General features: G+C 45.6%; 1 protein-coding gene across 4 annotated transcripts in view; it reads left to right on the plus strand.

Annotated features, from left to right (window-relative positions):
* unc5a (unc-5 netrin receptor A) overlaps positions 1–18,065 on the plus strand; it is a 282,706-nt gene that overhangs the window by 127,263 nt on the left and 137,378 nt on the right. For all 4 annotated transcript variants that reach the window (XM_072693119.1, XM_072693120.1, XM_072693121.1 and 1 more), the window contains exon 2: positions 15,626–15,835. In XM_072693119.1, coding sequence (XP_072549220.1) covers positions 15,626–15,835 — 210 coding nt within the window. The remainder of the gene's footprint in view (positions 1–15,625; positions 15,836–18,065) is intronic.

Consider the following 18,065-nt stretch of genomic DNA (forward strand, 5'->3'; position numbering starts at 1 on the left):
GACACTTCGCCGTCTCTCTCTCTCTCTCTCTCTCTCTCTCTCTCTCTCTCGCTCCGTCCCTGAGCCGGGGGGACGGCAGAGCCAGACGATGAAAGGGGGCCTGGGCGAAATGAAAATCTGAAATTCGCCGACATCTGTTGTGCAGCACGGAGACGCTCATTAGGACTTCACACCTTAAATGCGGGAAAGCGCTCTCGTCCCAGTGCCGGGGGCGGGGTGAAACAAATAAACAGAGCATTTAAATTCAAGCCCAGGTTCCTCCTCGCCCGTCTTTTAATTATTTATTTAGTTCCTCTCTCCTTTTCCCTCACATGCTGCCCTCTCACGTCGGCTCCAGGAGGCCGTTAACTGATTACCTGGCCTGTTTGAGTGGAGCCTTCAGAATTTAAGGAATTACTCTATTTACAGGAAGCTCGTCTTATGTGCTGATGATACATATATGACACACCATAGCAACCACTTGGCAACCACCTAGCAGCACCCTAGAAAGCATTTGGCAACACCATTGCAACTACCTAGGATGTCATAGTAACCACTTAGCCACACCTTTGCAGCCACCTGGGATACCAAAGCACCCACCCACTGTGACGTAGCAACTACCTAGCAGCACCCCACAAAGCACAAGGCAACACCACATCAACCACCTTGCAACACTATAGCATCCATCTTGAAACTGCTTAACAAAATCATTGCAACCAGCTGTGGTGTTAAAGTAGCCACTTAGTAACACTATAGCACCCAAATGTCATACCACCTGGGATGTCATGGCAACCATTTTGCAACACCATTGCAGCTAGCTACCTGGGATCCCATAGCAACCACTTAGCAACACCACAGCAGCCACCTAGGTGTCATGGCAACTACTTGGTAACTTGGCAACTCTATAAAAATCACCTAGCCTCTCTGTAGTAACCACCTGCATCGTCCTAGCAACCAATAGACAACATTATAGCAACCATTATACAACGCTAAAGCACCCATCTACAAACTGCTTAGCCATATCATAGCAACCGACTGTTGGTCTATAGTAACCAATGGCAATGCCGTTTCATCCACCTTGCAACACTATAGCACCCATCTGTAAACGACCCAAAAGTTGGAACACCTTCATCTTCGCGACCTTCTGGGAATGTACTGTCCAGTTATTTATGACATAGTTTTTAATGCTGTCCTTACCGAATCTCACGTTGGGCTCCAGGAGGCTGATTACAAGGCCTTAAGTGGGCGTCCTGTTTGAGTGGAGCCTTCAGTGCCGATTGGGAATTAAGGAATCACTCCATTTAGAGGCAGCGCTTTTTTTCTGAAGAAGCTGAAGGATCCAGCATGCATCAATTTTCCGGGTGACCTTATAAAGCGCTCGTCTTTATTTTGGTACTTGACTGGGCCCGTTGTAATAGTTTGAGGCCAACTGCTGCCGTTTTGCTCGCTGTAAGCTGGACTGATTTGAAGAATGGAGCTTGGCGACAGGGTCAGTTCGAGGGCCTGTTTTAGACTGGTGTGAATAAACTTGGAGAAGTGTGTCAGGAGATTGGACTTTAACCCTCACAGGTCTAGAGCTGTTGGTTTTGCTGTACCATTAAATGTCTTCGTTATGCAGTTTTGTTATTACTAAGGCTGGCCTGAGTAATTTGAAAATCAGGGTATTGGATATGATGGTATTTGTTTCTCTGTTCAGGTGCTTTGAAGCATTATGGAAGCATTTAGGCCATTTCCAAGCCTGATGTTGTCCAGACCAGATAGCCCCACCTTTGTTGTTTTTTTACCATTGGTAGGATATCTTGCACCACAGTTATTTAAAAGCATATACATTAAAGATTCTAGCACATCATATAGTCACTGAATACCATAATATTTATATCAGAATATTATGACCACCTACCTAATTGAGGGACTAACCACCCTTGGCTTGGATGAAACTAGCAACTTTTCGTGGCATAGGCTGTATTGAGTGAGGGAAGGTGTTCATTATAGAGGTTAGCTGCTCCACAGGTAAAAAAATAATAGGTAATAATAAATAGTAAATAGTTTATTACTGACTAAACAGCCTTCCACGCTGCCCCTGAAGTTAAGTTCACCGCAGCTGATCTCAGTCCATTCGCGCCATCACCGTTTTGCACCACAAAGTTTGTCTGATTGGTCTAAATTGATGTTGTTTTGTTAAGTAACACTTTAAATGAACATTATTTGAATTGTATTCATTACCTGAACTTCATAAACTCTTATAAACAAATGTTTCCCTGCAAAACGTTCAGATTATAATGAAATCTTCTCTTTAAAACTTACAAACACAAATGTTCCATAGTATCGATTGAAAGCCTGGAATCTGCACCTTGGACAGAATTTAAATGAGCTGCGGGAAATAATTGCTATCAAATTGCCTCATGCTGTTGTTATGCTGTAAGCGCAACTTTTAAGGGTTAAGTAAAGATCATATTTAAATGCGTGGTGTAAAAAGTAAATACAGCCTAATTGGGATATTTTGGGTGAACGTCCCCGAGTGTACATGTGAGAGCGAGAGAGCCAGAGAGACAAGCAGACATGCAGGGGTCTCTGGGTAACAACTCTGCACACTTAAGCAGAATCCAACTTTCTTTAATGTCTCCCCTCTTCATTTGCATGTGCTTCCCATTCCAGGCCACCCCCGCTGTGAAGCCGGCTGGAAGTTCATTGATTTTCTCGCTTTTGTGTTCATGCCGTGCTCGATTCCTACCTGAAAGCCTCTACAGGAGTGTAATTAAGAGTTTCAGACTATGCTAAAGTGCAGTCACCTCGCCATCCCGGCTGTTTAGAGGCGACGCTCATTTAGCTGCTAGTTGTTAATCACTGGACACATCCAGCCGGAAACTTCTAGAACCTCAAACTGAGGACTGTGACCCGGCACTACTTTGCACATTAAAGGTCCTTTGAGGATGTTTCCTGGTTGCGTTTGATGAGATGCCCTTGTTTTTGTACTTGCTGTTGCACTAGAATATTCGCACCTTAGATTTAATGCTTACATAGAGGAAGGCCTTCTTATTCTCAGACTCCTGACCATAGAGGGCTGTCGTGTTGATGGGCTCTCCTGAGTTTCTTCTCAAGCAGGCAGTTAGACAGTTGTGCCACCCGAGAGCTGTGATACCATCTGCGTTTATGCGTTTTAGAAAGAAGGGGCAGGTGAATTTGCTCAGAATTGTGTTTGTACGTAGTGTCCTTTCACAGCTCTAGACCGGCCCTACAGTCTAACTGCTATAAATCAATTGTGAGGAGGTCGTAAGGATAGATATTAGCAAGGGCTCAGAGCTCCATTGTCATAATCCTTGATCTGGGGCCCAATCAACCATTGAACTGAACTACCTGCTACACCCAATATTGTGTAGGCCCCACCTCGTGACACCATGGCAGCTCTGACCCATCGAGGCATGGACTCAGCAACATCTCTGAGGGTGACCTGTGGTATGTGGACACCTTCAGGATCCACCTTCAGATACCACCATCTGGTCAGCCATTGCATTAAAGTACCTGCTACATCCAATATGGTGTAGGCCCCACCTCGTGCCATCATAGCAGCTCTGACCCGTCGAGACATGGACCTAGCAACATCTCTGAGGGTGACCTGTGGTATGTGGACACCTTCAGATTCCACCTTCAGGTCAGCCATTCCTTCAGGTCAACTACCTGCTGCATACAATTTTGTGTAGGCCCCACCTCGTGCCACCATGGCAGCTCTGACCCATCAAGGCATGGACACATCGCTGAGGGTGACCTGTGGTATCTGGCAGAAGATCCTTTATCATCATCTTTAGCATCATTTAGCCTTGAACACCCATGACCTTGTTTTTGGTTGTCCATTCACCTTTCTCCACCTAAACATTTGGTAGATGCTGACCAAATATCATCACTGCATACCGGAAACCCCCCACAAGACCTGCCTGATGTTTTTGAGGGGACCCTCCACCAGTCACCCAGCCATCACAATATGGTTCCTGTCAAAGAAAACCAGATGAACTGAAGCTATCTATATCCAAATACTGGACAGTGCTGATGGTTGGCATGGGTGCAGCAGTGGGCGATGAAGCCATTGAAAACGCTGGCATCAGTAAGGAATGCATTATCAGTCTCTCTCTGTGTTTCTGGATAGGCGAGCACACATAAAGAGTGGGAGGGGGAGAGAGAGAGAGAGAGAGAGAGAGAGAGGGTGAGGGAGGGATGGAGGGAGGAGTGGAGCGGATAGAAAAGATTGCCACCAAACCCAGACTGATGTCTGTGTAAATATTTGTTGTCTGGTGATAAACACGCGTCAGTCAGTCAGGAGCTTTAGTGTGCCTCAGACGGGAAGCCGGCCTCCTCCGCCTACACACACTCCCGCATATTATTACATTATAATATCCATCAGCATATCTGCCCAGCAGAACATCTAGGGGTGGGAGAAGAACATCGATGCAACATGGTATTGTGATAATTTGGTATTGCGATACCTTCAAATGAAGTATCGCTTCATTTGAAGGCCACCTCCATCTCCCAGTGACTGTGTAGGTCCCCCATCTGGACACTTTCAGACGTTATCAGCAGATCCTTCAAATCCTGTAGGTTGTGGGGTGGAGCCTTGGGTGCCCGTGACCCTGTTGTTGGTGCACATTTGGTAGGTACTGACCACTGCACGCTCTGACCTGTGGAGGCATGGATGGACTCCACAAGACTTCTGATGCTGTCCTGTGGTATCTGGACACTTTCAGATGTTAGCAGTAGATCCTTTAAATCCTGTAAGTTGTAAGGTGGGACCTCCATGAGAATAACCCTTGGACCCATGACCCTACGTCAAGACGGTTTACTGGCTGCCCTTCTTTGAAACACTTTTGGTAGGTTCTAAGCACTGCATACCTAAACAAGACCTGCCTGCTGTTTTGGGGGGTGCTCTTACCCTCTAGTCATCTAGCTAGCCCAGCTCATACTGTGAGAAAACTTTATCAGCCCACAGCATGGACCACTACAACATTGAAACTGCTGTGACACTTCATCACTTAATTTGCAGGCTACCTACACTCTGCACCTCTGATTAGCTCTGTTATACTCCGCCCACCTCTTTGCTAAGCCCCGCCCTTTCTAATCATACTTATATTGAAGACACATATACATATGGTTCTTTGAGCAATGGCAAAGAGGAACCACTTTGTATTATTCGTGTGAACCTTTAAACTGGCTGTTATGAAGAACTGTCACGTCAATTGCTGGTTCTTTAGATCTTTAGAACGTTCCTCACACTTACAAAAGTGGTTCTTCTGTGGCACCCTTTAAGGAACCATTTGTAGCACCCTTGTTTTTTAGAGTATACTCTTTAAAGATCACAGTAGAATGATACTGTAGCTCCAGTATCTGCATAATGCTGTATTTTAGGAGGTTTCCTAGTTCCCCCCTCCTATAGCCAGCAAGAGAGAGAGCGCAGAGGCTTTACTCTGATCCTGCCGGAGTTTGACGGAGCCAAACCGATGCTTTGTCACAAAAAAAAAAAAATCATTATGGCCCTCGTTGTGGTTATGTTGTCGAGCCACTGGCACATGAAATGGTTTAATATTCCGGGGTAGTAATTTTAATGAAATTAATTTCAGAAGACATTGTAAAGAGCTGATGGTGTCATAAAACAAACGTTATAGCCGTCGTCCATCATTGTGATGTAAATTATGCCTGGTAATCGTCCAGTGATGCCTCGCTTCGGGGACATGGCACTGATAAAAGACTTTAATTGGCTCCGAAAGGTTACGCCAAAGCAACGTGGTGGCCATGTTTAGAAGCTGCGTATGACCTTCTCCTCTTTTGTCTGGCACGTTACCGGCGAACACGGATGCCGGTGTCGGTCTAATTCCGTGCAGTCGGCGTGTTCAGACACGTGTGTGTTATCGGGCCTAGCGATAGCCCGCGGGCTTGAATGTCAGGTATTGTACTGAGATTCAGATTATTGACCAGAGCTGCTGACAGCAGAAAGAGTAGGGACAGCTTCCAGCCCAGCGGTCAGCCAAGGCTTTTTGGGGCCTAAGGCATATGCTCATCATGCTTGTGGAATCAGGCCAAAATTAATTGGACTTTTTAATGAAGTAGCTAATTACATTTTTTGATTATAGTGAACATTTTCTGGTAATATTTTAGATATAAACAAATTATGGAAGCTCAGACTTGACAAGGTAACACTTTCCTTTCCACAGCTTTTCCATTAGCTAGAATCCGATCAATAAGTGAGCCTAGTAAGGCCTTAGTTGATCAATAAATAGCTTACATGTTGACATTCATGCTAAATATATGGACCTTATTATTCTAACATGGTTCATAAGTTGGTCATAACATTAAAACCACCAACTGTTAAAGTAAACCACATTGACCGTCTGGCACCAACAGCCCCTAGGACATATCCAAGGGGTGGATATTAAGGCAGCAAGTGGACAGTCAGGTCTTGGAAGCAGGAAAAATGGGCAAGTGCAAGAATCTGAGCCACTTTGTGATGGCTGGACAACCGGAGGGTCAGATCATCTCCAAAACATCAGACAACATCAGGTCTTGTGGGATGTTCCCAGTATGTAGTGGTCGAAAACTAACAGGTTCATAGAAGCGCCCAAGGCTCATTGATGCTCCTTTAAGGATACCTTCGTAGGTCTTGTGGAGTCTATGTGGTGGCACAAGGGGAACCTCGGGGGGTTTTAATGTTATGGCTGTATTTATGGCGGTCAGTTTCTAAGCACAGAGCTGCAACACCACTATGCCTGTTGCACAACTTGTACAATTTACTGCTCTGTTAAAAGCCTAGAGGCTGAAGCTTTAGCATTAGCGAGAAAACAGTTGCTATGGCGCTGTAGTTACAGCCTACTATATGAGGCCTCGTAGCGAGATCCAGATTATTGACCAGTGTTACTGAGAGCAGAACGCGGAGGTGATGAATAACACTGGGGATCTGTTCTCTATTCATGAAACTCCACGTCTTGGCAATCGAAGAATCCTTCTCACAGTGTCGTATTGTTTAGCAACATGTGCTCATTTTCGATGCCAGTGTAGTGTGGATGAGTTCGCTACGCTAGATGTGTTGTTGACTATTGTAAAGGCCTCTTCACCGTGCATGTGTAAGTGCTGCCAGCGCTGCAATCTAAATCTAAACATTCGCTCGGTTCCATTATTCCCCGGCTCGGAGGTGTTGAGCTGCTTCTTTGTTTACTGTTGGGGTAGTGTTTGTTTAAATTCAGCAGCAGGATTCAAACTTACTGGCCACTTTATTAGAAACACCCACCTTGTGCTTCCACTCACTGGCCACTTTATTAGAAACACCCACCTCATGCTTCCACTTACTGGCCACTTTATTAGAAACACCCACCTTGTGCTTCCACTCACTGGCCACTTTATTAGAAACCCCTACCTTGTGCTTCCACTCACTGGCCACTTTATTAGAAACACCCACCTTGTGCTTCCACTCACTGGCCACTTTATTAGAAACACCCACCTTGTGCTTCAACTCACTGGCCACTTTATTAGAAACACCCACCCTGTGCTTCCACTTACTGGCCACTTTATTAGAAACACCCTACTACCTTGTGCTTCCACTTACTGGCCACTTTATTAGAAACGCCCACCTTGTGCTTCCACTTACTAGCCACTTTATTAGAAACACCCACCCTGTGCTTCCACTTACTAGCCACTTTATTAGAAACACCCACCCTGTGCTTCCACTCACTGGCCACTTTATTAGAAACACCCACCTCATGCTTCCACTTACTGGCCACTTTATTAGAAACACCTACCATGTGCTTCCACTCACTGGCCACTTTATTAGAAACACCTACCTTCTGCTTTATTAGAAACAAAAGTAGGGGTTTCCAATAAAGTGGCCAGTGAGATGAAGCACAGGGTGGGTGTTTCTAATAAAGTGGCCAGTGAGATGAAGCACAGGGTGGGTGTTTCTAATAAAGTGGCCAGTGAGATGAAGCACAGGGTGGGTGTTTCTAATAAAGTGGCCAGCGAGTGTGTATTCGGTGTGGGAGACTGGAGTGGGCTGTTTGTGGGACTGTGGGGTTTATTGTTCAGCTTGGAAGCATCGGGCTGAAAGTGTGTGTACTGGCGGCGCGTTTGTTGGGCCTGACACACTTTAGCTGCGGTGCCTGAGCGCCGGAGCAGCTGGGGTTCATGTTTGAGGTCTGATGGGATGAAGGCATGTGACGGCGCCCAGCGGCCTGCGCTCCGGGCCCAGTGGTCAGCAGCTGCTAAACCACGTTAGCGTCTCTCGCATCGCAGCTGGCCGGAGAGAGGCTTTTGACGTAACGCTGCGGAAGCGCTTTCACGTCTGCCTGCTCTCGGCTCTCCTTCCAGAGACCAGGGTTTTTAGTTTCGCTCTTTTTTAATTGATATTAGAAGATTATGTCGGTAAATGAAGGAACTGCGAAGTGATGGTGGTGGCTCAGCGGTTAGAGCTCCAGGCTATTGATGACAGGGTTGTAGAATAACCTGGTGGCAAATTCTGAGTTACATAAGAGTCAACTCTGTTCATTATTGACTCCGACTTCAGTCTCTCGCGCTGAGCTGACACGGCTGCGTCTGACACAGCATCCTTTATCTGCTAAATACTTTTTTATTGGCAAAATTAAACACGGAGAGAGACGAGGAATAGGCGGGTTTTTGCATCGGAATGGGTTCCGCTGAAGACGAGCTGTGCGTGATATCAGATTTCACATCCAAAGGTTAAGCTCATAAGATGGTGTTTATTTGATTTGTGCATTGATCCATGAGGACTCAGCTGAATGTGGATTTGCAGTGTGTGTGTGTGTGTATTTGTGTGTGTGTGTGTGTGAGGTGATGAATATACAGCATACATTAGGAGAGCGTGAGCCTGTGAGGCCCATCTTTCAGCCTTACAGAACGGCATTAATTTGAAACTCTGCACGGCTAAAATATGCCTCTTTGTCTCATGCATAAATAATTTGACTCTTTGGGAGAAAAATGGTCTCGGAGAGCGTTTGTGCGAGGACGCTTCCCACACAGCTCCATCCATTAGAACGTATAGACTTCACTATATGATCTTCAGGCGCCCTGGCAGCTCCTTATATCTGCATTTGTCTGAACACGGGGCGTCTCTGATGTCAAGGATGTGTGAGACTGCTGCGCGAAAGCCACGGCAATTTAATAGGCCTGGTTTTGTCGCCTGTGATGCGGCCCTGGAGGGGTGGATGCGGGGGGTGGCGTCACATCGGCGCTGTCGGAATGATATCTCACAACTCTGTTTTTGACCAACTGTAGGTTGTCTTTACAAACCCTGCCAACTAGAAGAACCCACAATTTAAAAAGAAATTAAAGGGGAATTCTGCTGACTGTGCAAAAGTTCTGCATAATTGAACAAATAACATATAAACAAGGTCTGCTAGAAAAGTTCGGTGTGAAACGCTCCGTTATAGAGAAAATCAGCCAGCCAAGATGGTTTACAGTAGTGGTGAATGGAACCAGGTGTCTGAAGAGGTTAACGCCTGTAGAACCTCCCTCAAATAAAGTTCTTACACTAGATGGAAAGGATTACAGTGCCTGATGCCTGAGACGCAGTTTTACTATAGATGTGAGAAAATCTTGGGCCCAAAAAAGCTTCGAAATTCAATTCATGGCGGAGGGATACATGCAGGGCGTTATCAGCAAAATAGTCCCCAATGTTTCAAATTGTGAAATGTTTCAAATTGTCTGTTATTTTACCATCATCTACATTACATATAACTCAGAAAAATCATGTTTTGGGTTTGGATTGTAAATAAGTAGCATTTTTTTGCATAGTTCGACATCTGAAGAATTTAATGCCTCTAAAAGCTCCATCATAGAAGGCCTTTACACCAAATGGTTAAGAATACACTGCCTGATGCCTGATACGCAGTTTTACTATAGATGTGAGAAAATCTTGGGCCCAAAAAAGTTTCAGAATTCAATTCATGGCGGAGGGATACATGCAGGGCGTTATCGGTAAAATAGTCCCCAAAGCAAAATGTTTGTTTTTTAAATTGTCCGCTGTTTTGCCATCATCTACATTACATATAAAACTCAGATAATTCATGTTTGGGTTTGGGTGGGTTTGGATTGTTAATAAGTAGCATTTTTGTGTAGACATGAAGAGTTTAATGCCTCTAAAAGCTCCATCATAGAAGGTTTTTACACCAAATGGTTAGGAATACACTACCTGAGGCCTGAGACACTGTTTTGCCATAGTTTTAAGAAGATTTTGCTAAACATTACCTTTAAAATCGATTAAATTCTAATCACGGCGGAGGAATATGTGCAGGGCGCTATTTTACCATCATCTACGTTCCATAACAACTCTGAAAACTCATGTTGGTTCACTGGTGGTTTGGATTATAAATAATTTGTGTACATTTGTACACAGTGTGTCACTCTGCGTTCCCTTTAAGAGCCAGATGCGGTCTAGCTTTGGATGATTGTGGGGGACAATCACTGCCAAGATAGCAACGAACGTCTGCCTGTTGACGAACGTCTGCCTAGGCTGTTTTCGGTCAGTGGAGCTCCTGCTGTGTTTTCCATTGCCAAGATACGCAGCTAATAAAGTGGCCAGTGTGTGTGTATTCAGTGTGGGAGACTGGAGTGGGCTGTTTGTGGGACTGTGGGGGTTTATTGTTCAGGAATCATCGGGCAATTTACCTGAACACCCCTCATTTCGAGACCACCGCGCCCATCAGCGTAGCTACATTCACAAGCAGTGTTGGTTGTGAAAATAGACTGTTGGTGGGGTGTAATATCGGTAACGTCAAGCCCTGTAACGTCAAGCCTGTAACGTCAAGCCTGTAACGTCAAGCCCTGTAACGTCAAGCCTGTAACGTCAAGCCCTGTAACGTCAAGCCTGTAACGTCAAGCCCTGTAACGTCAAGCCTGTTGGAGTTTAAAGCAGCCATTAGCAAAGCCATGCAAACTGCTGTAGTGACGTGTGCTGCGCCAGGCCAGGCTTTAGCTGTTCCTGACATAGCTGACCTGGGTGCAGCTCTGTGGATTCAGGCTGCGGGAAATGTCAAGAACGAGCGTATGCTAAAGCGTAGGAAAGTGCTATAGTGGGTGTTTTTTGCTCGTTGCTTTTTTTTGAACCTCGGCTGTGAAAGTGCGCTGTATGTTGTTTTTGCTAATGCGAGGCCTCGGGAAGGCTAAAGCCCTGGAAGACGGTGGGAGAAACTGCAATTCCGGAGGCTAACGTCTAAACGTCTCTGACCGCAGGGGAGGCTGCAGTCAGTAGTCCAGTAGTCGGCCTTGTCGAATCTTGTGGTAATAGAAAAGGTCACCCCGGAGAGCTAATGGCAATCATCATGGCACCAAATTAGGACTCATTAAGTAGACCACATCCAGCGAGAGCTCGGCTTTAGGTTAATGAAAGCCATTTTGAGCCGCGGTGGACATCTTAATTGTACTTCTCTTAACCTTCTTGTAATGGAGGTGTGTTGCTTCTTCCCGACTTAGGAGGAGTGGGTTAATGTCCCCGTAGATTCCCGCAGAGCTTACCTCAGACGAGCGCTAGAAACCCAGGCAGCTAAGGGCGAGATCCTTTTGTCTCATTGCGGAAAATGGGATATTACGGAGGAATGTGTGGGGTGGTGGGGGAGGCCGGAAAATGAGACAGAAAGCAGTAAGTGATGTATGCCCTTCATTGGACACAGAACATTTAGTTTTCATTAAGAGTTAAACACGTACACGATACATTAGCGGGGGTTCAATAGCCGCAGCTCGGCTCGCTCGCCCGCATTTCAATCTGATGAATTAGCAACTCAGCACCCGGCGCGAGAGATGACGAAAGGAAATGGGGAGAGAGGCATTAATGTGACGTCTGCTGCGCCGAGGGCTGGCTAATGCCTTTAGCGCCGAGATGTAGCTGTTTGTCACGCCGGCTAATAGCACGTCGCTGACCTGGCCGCAGCTCTCTGAGGGCAATAACGGTGGAGTCCAGAACGGGAAAGGTCAAGAACTAGCGCTGTGCTTTCGTTAGGAGCGACACATTCTCTAAGGCCTGGGGTCATGCTCTACAATGGAGAGCGACTTTAGCTCCAAGAGAAAAAAACTGTTAGCTAGCGAATTAGCATCAGGCTAAAACAGTTGTGAGGTTGAGGTAAGACATTTAGTTTGACCTTCTGGAAGCACTTTGCAAATAGCAGAAATTACAACTGGCAAATTAGGAGGTCAATTATCACGTATTGCTCCTTTAATAATGGTTAGTAATGATGTCATTGTTACATTTGCATAAATAAATGGTTTAATTCCAATGATAATTTTAGCGAGCATATTTCAGTCCGCTGACCATTTGCCACTGCTAGTCCACCCTCAGACCACATCGATTATTATCCTGCGTACGAGATCTCACTAGGTTTTAATCTCCTCAAACCGATTTTAGATGGAGAGACTTTAAATTGAGAAAACTACTGAGACAAATATTACAAATAATTGTAACAGAATAAAAGAAAAGAAAATATATATATATATAAATAATATAAAATAATTGTTTACGCTGTGCCAAATGAAAATGATTCAATTTATAGTCTGGTATAGTCTATTTATACTGTGTATACTACTGTTCTCTGTATATCGTGTATTGTTTGTAAATTATATGTAGAGTAGCTGTAAACTCTTAAATTTTACTGCTAATTTTAACGTAAACCAAGCGAAAATACTTGGCCAATAAATCTGATTCTGAGCCAATTTTAATTTTTTAATTTACCAAACTAAATTACAGCAGATAGCCAAAGAGAGATAAATGAATACATGGGACTCTCAGTGGAAAAGGAGAAATAAAAAAGTAGCATTTTGTTTAATACTAATAATAATGTTTGGTCCTGGACTGATATGTATATATATATATATATATATATATATATATATATATATACATATATGTAGCCTTACTCTCAATATCAGTATCCAAAAATGAAGCAAAAAAGCTTCTGAACTTACAATGGAAGTCAATGGAAAAAGATTTTATTTTGGAGTCATTTCTATTGGTCGGTTCATTGTGAAATTTGATACAATGTAAAGAACAACAGCCAGATTCACAATGTGAAATTCAAAAAAAGTGAGAAATAGCAAAAATTGAGATACAGTAGTTACAATAGTTTTTTGATTTGCTATATAACTGTATAATAAACAGTTATTAACACACTAATAATTCATTGTAAAATGCTATTAAATTAAGGGCCTGTTATTATAAAGCATAGCTGAATAAATATAAATAAATGAAAAACAGCCAGCTAGCATGACCACGTCCTCCTTCTCTTTCTGAAAGTGGCCCACTCTCGAGGCGTCGGGTGAAGCCTGATCCATTTTGCTCTGCTTTTTGTAGCAAGCAGGTAGCGAGGTAACTGTGGAGCTGAGGAAATGAGGCTCCATAATTGATAGCCCCCTCTAGAGTGGATTTCAGCGCCGCTACCTGTTTGGAGTTCGCTTCCTCGAGGCTGTTTAAGGTTAGCTGTGTTGGAGGGTTCTGCACAGACCTCTGCTGCAAAAAACAAACCCTAAGAAACCCAAAGTAAACACACTGTCTGATTGTTTTGGAATGTGGGAGGAAAAGGATGAATTAGCCATTCATTCTTAATTACAAGGGCCAGAAAAACATTGCGGCTAACAAATGAAGCAACAGAATTACTGATAGGCCGCTGTTTGTCTCCGCGCTGAGTCGAGGAATCACTCTCTTGCACATTGCAGGGGCCAAAGCACCGCCTAATGATTATTTCTCGTCGGCTGCCTCTGAAAAGATGACTTTACTGACTTTACTGGTTCTTTTGTGAATTGCGTACTAGGGGGAGCATCACCGACATCGCCGCCGCCACTGCTGCCGCTGTTGTAGCCACCGCCCCACCCACCCACCCACCCAACCAGCAGCCAAGGTAGCCTTTTATACCTCAGCACGATCAAACCGCCATTACGCTATCAAGAGCGGATCAAATAAAGAGCCTTGTGATTTTAGCTCGTAAGGCCCGCTGTTTGTGACACCAGCTGTCAGTCAGAGGCATGCTGGCAGTTATCTGCCGGTCCGGCCCGGGCCGTAATGAGAGCTGAGTTAAAGCCGTGGAATCGCGGCCCAGCGAGCGTGTTTTGAAGTGCTGTGGTCATTGAGTGAGGGGGATTTATGGCCTGCGGTCCATCAGCTCTGATCTTAAAAGCCTGTGATTAACAACGGAGAGAGAGCAGAGATGGGCTTCAGAACTGCTTCGGGCAAAGCCTGACAAGGCCATACTACTCACAAGCCTTTTACTCAGCCTGTTAACAAGGGAGGACTCTCGCTCTCGCTCTCTCTCTCTTGTCTCTTTTGTGTGTGTGTGTATTCTGTCTCAAACAAACACACACACACACACACACACATCTGTGCTGAAAAAAAACAACAGGCTGGCCAGCTCAAGCTTCTGGCCAGTATATAGCTAGACAACCAGCACGGCCAAGCTTGGTCTAGTCTGGTCAGGTTGGTCATGCTTGTAGACCAGCGAGCATGCTGGTCGACCTGCATGACTAGTCTAACCATTCTGGTCATGCTTTGGGACACATGGGTCCAACCTTGATGGGGCCAGTTCTTCTTCTACTGGTTTTATCACTGACCATGGTAGGCATCCATATGTGGGACCAATGTGGAACCCAACGTAGAATCCAATAATTCTGGTCAATCAGCATGACCAACTTGACCAAGCTGACCATCAAGCTGGTAAAACTGGTTGGTAAAGCTGGTGGACCAACTGGTGGACCAGCATGGTCAAGTTTGGTCGATGTTGGTCAGGTTGGTCATGCTTGTAGACCAGCAAGCATGCTGGTCGCCCTGCATGACCAATCTAACCATTCTGGTCATGCTTTGGGACACATGGGTCCCATCTAGGCCCCATTTGCAGTGCACAACCCAGATGGGGCCAGTTCTTCTCTACTGGTTCCATCACTGACCATGGTAGGCATCCATGTGTGGGACCAACTTGACCAAGCTGACCGTGAAGCTGGTAAAAATGGTTGGTAAAGCGCGTGGACCAACTGGTGGACCAGCATGGTCAAGTTGGTCATGCTGATTGACCAGAATCATTGTGTCCCACATTGGTCCCACATATGGATGCCTACCATGGTCAGTGATGGAACCAGTAGAGGTTAAGAACTGGCCCCATCTGGGTTGTGCACTGCAAATGGGGGCTAGATGGAACCCATGTGAGGTTAGGGTTGAGGGCTGTAACCGCGGGTAACAAAGTATGTACAAACCCACTCAGAGCCCATGCCCACCTGTAACCCACCTAGCTCACGTTCCACTACATTAGCGTGTTGGCTGGCCATACACACTACAGGGAATGACTTGCTTGTGTCAGCTAGATCCGAACCAGCTACCAGCACGAGCTGGTCCTGAGTTGGATTTTTCAGCAGGCACCTCTGCTGGGATTTTCTGGCTTCACCCCATCGTCTGTGGTTAGCGAGCTGTTCTCTGTCGTCAAACATGATCGTACAGTATCATTCATCACGCGCGGACGCGTGTGTCAAACTCAATCTGGCCAGCCACGGGGTTCTGGAGTATCAAATTAGATTCTCTCATTATCCTCCCTCATTACCCCTGCTTGTGACGGCCAGCTCTGGATTGCGGAGAGGGCCTGCCGTCCGAAATGGCATAGCTTGTTTCAAAAATTCCTTTCTCTTCCTGTCACAGGTGGAGAGCATGCTGCCACGGTGACGCATCCCCTCCCCGCAGGCTTCCCCCACTTCCTGGTGGAGCCAGATGATGTTTACATTGTGAAGAACAAGCCGGTCACTCTCACCTGCCGCTCGACGCCCGCCACGCAGATTTACTTCAAGTGCAACGGAGAGTGGGTGCACCAGGACGACCACCTGATCGAGCGCACAGTCGACCCTGCTACAGGTAACCATCCTACTTGGCTTGGTCTCCTCGGGGTTTGGGATGTGGGGGGACGGGCTTTGTCCGGGGTGTGGTTAGCATTTTTTAGTGGTAACTTTGTTATACTGTATCCCAGAAGCGCAGATTGCTGCTCTTGATCGAAGTATCTGGAGAACCCATGCCTAGAACATTCCTGAGAACTTTTTAACCAGCTGATTAGTTGCATTAGAAAGTAGGAAAGTACCTAAACCTGCTGGCTGCAGATGTTCTTCAGGGCCATGGTTGGAGATCATTGAGGTAGTGGAAGTGCCTGCAGTGGAGAAACTGTACCGGGGAGGAGCCAGGTTCTGGTTGGGGTGGAGAGGGATGGATGTGGGGATACTGTGGATATTAGAGTTAATGGTAGAGCTGGGGCTGGGATTGAGTTGGAGTTTAGAATGGAGTGAAGTGGGAATGGTGTTGGGGAAGTTAAGACTACATTGGTTTGGCAATAAAGGATAATGGAAATATGATTAGGGTTAGATTTCGGGATGGGATGGAGATGCAGTGGAAGTTGGAGTTGGGGATAGTGTCAGGTTGGAGTTACATGGGATTTGTTTAACACCTGGGATGAAGTTTGTAAGGGTTGATGTTTGGGAGTCTTCCACTCTATCTCCACTCCATCCCCAAATCTAACCCTAATCACATTCCCAACTTTATCCCCAAACCAATGCCAATCCCTTCCTCAACTCTGTCCCTAACTGCATCCTCAACTCCAATTCCAATCCCACTCCTCCAACCAAGCCTCCCAAACATCAACCCTTACAAACTTCATCCCAGACTTTAAACAGATCCCATGTAACTCCAATCTGACACTATCCCCAACTCCAACTTCTACTGCAACTGAGGAAGGGATTGGCATTGGTTTAGGAATAAAGTTGGGAATGTGATTAGGGTTAGATTTGGGGATGATATAGAGATAGAGTGGAAGCTGGGGAGGAGTGGGGTTGGGATTGGGATTGGATTTGAGGATGCAGTTAGGGATGAAGTTAAAGAAGGGATTGGCATTTTGGAGAGTACGTTGGGAATGTGATTAGGGTTAGATTTGGGGATGGGATGGAGTTGCAGTGGAAGTTGGGGATAGTGTCAGATTGGAGTTACATGGAATCTGTTTCTGAGTCTGGGATGAAGTTTGTAAGAGTTGATGTTTGGGAGGCTTGGTTGGAGGAGTGGGATTGGAATTGGATTTGAGGATGCAGTTAGGGACAGAGTTGAGGAAGGGATTGGCATTGGTTTTGGAGATGAAGTTGGGAATGTGATTAAGGTTAGATTTGGGGATGGAGTGGAGATGGAGTGGAAGTTGAAGTTTGGGATAGTTTGGAAAGATTGGAGTTTGGGATTCGTTTAAAGCCTGGAATTAAGTTTGTAAGGGTTGATGTTTGAGAGGCTTGGTGTTAGGATTGGGATTGGAGTTGAGGATGCAGTTAGGGACACAGTTGAAAAAGGGATTGGCATTGGTTTGGGAATAAAGATGGGAATGTGATTAGGGTTAGATTTGGGGATGGAGATGCAGCGGAGTTGGAGTTTGGATAGTGTCCGAGTGGAGTTACATGGGATTCGTTTAACACCTGGGTTTATGTGTTTGGGAGGCTTGGTGTTAGGATTGGGTTTCGACTTGAGAATGCAGTTATGTATGGAGTAGGTATTTGGGTTGGATTTGGGAATGAAGCCTAGTGAAGAAGTTGGGAAAAGGGCTGGGGGATAGGATTGGCAAAGTTATCAATATACGCAGGTGACTGACCTCTTGACCAGCCAAGAAAACTACCCTCGCCGCCTGTGGTCTAAGCCTTGGTCAATGCGTTGTTGACCTGCAGCAGTCAGCCAGCTGAGCTCATTGACGGGAGAGTCGTGTGGATGCACACGAGAGGCAGCGGGCACACAAAGGAAGGATGCTCTTCGGAAATGTGTCCTTTCACTAGAGCAGATGCAACAGGAAGCTAAGGCACTCCTCCAAGCCAATTTACGCGGTGGTTGCAACCCTTATTGTGTGCAGGACTTAGCTTAGCTTTTGTTCTCGGTTAAGACTTTTCGAATATGGTGCGTTGTAAAGGCTGTGGTGTTGCAGGCTTAGTTTTGACAGTAGTTTTATCCTCGGAAGAAAGGCTTAAATAATGAGTGCGTCAGAGACGGACGTATCCAATTTATCCCATATGCAAACATACCTTGTTTTGTTTTTTGTTTTTTTCTCCCATCCAGAACAAAGCGGTGTGGTCGC

The sequence above is a fragment of the Salminus brasiliensis genome, chromosome 12, assembly GCF_030463535.1.
Source record: "Salminus brasiliensis chromosome 12, fSalBra1.hap2, whole genome shotgun sequence".
In the NCBI taxonomy this organism is placed as follows: domain Eukaryota; kingdom Metazoa; phylum Chordata; class Actinopteri; order Characiformes; family Bryconidae; genus Salminus; species Salminus brasiliensis.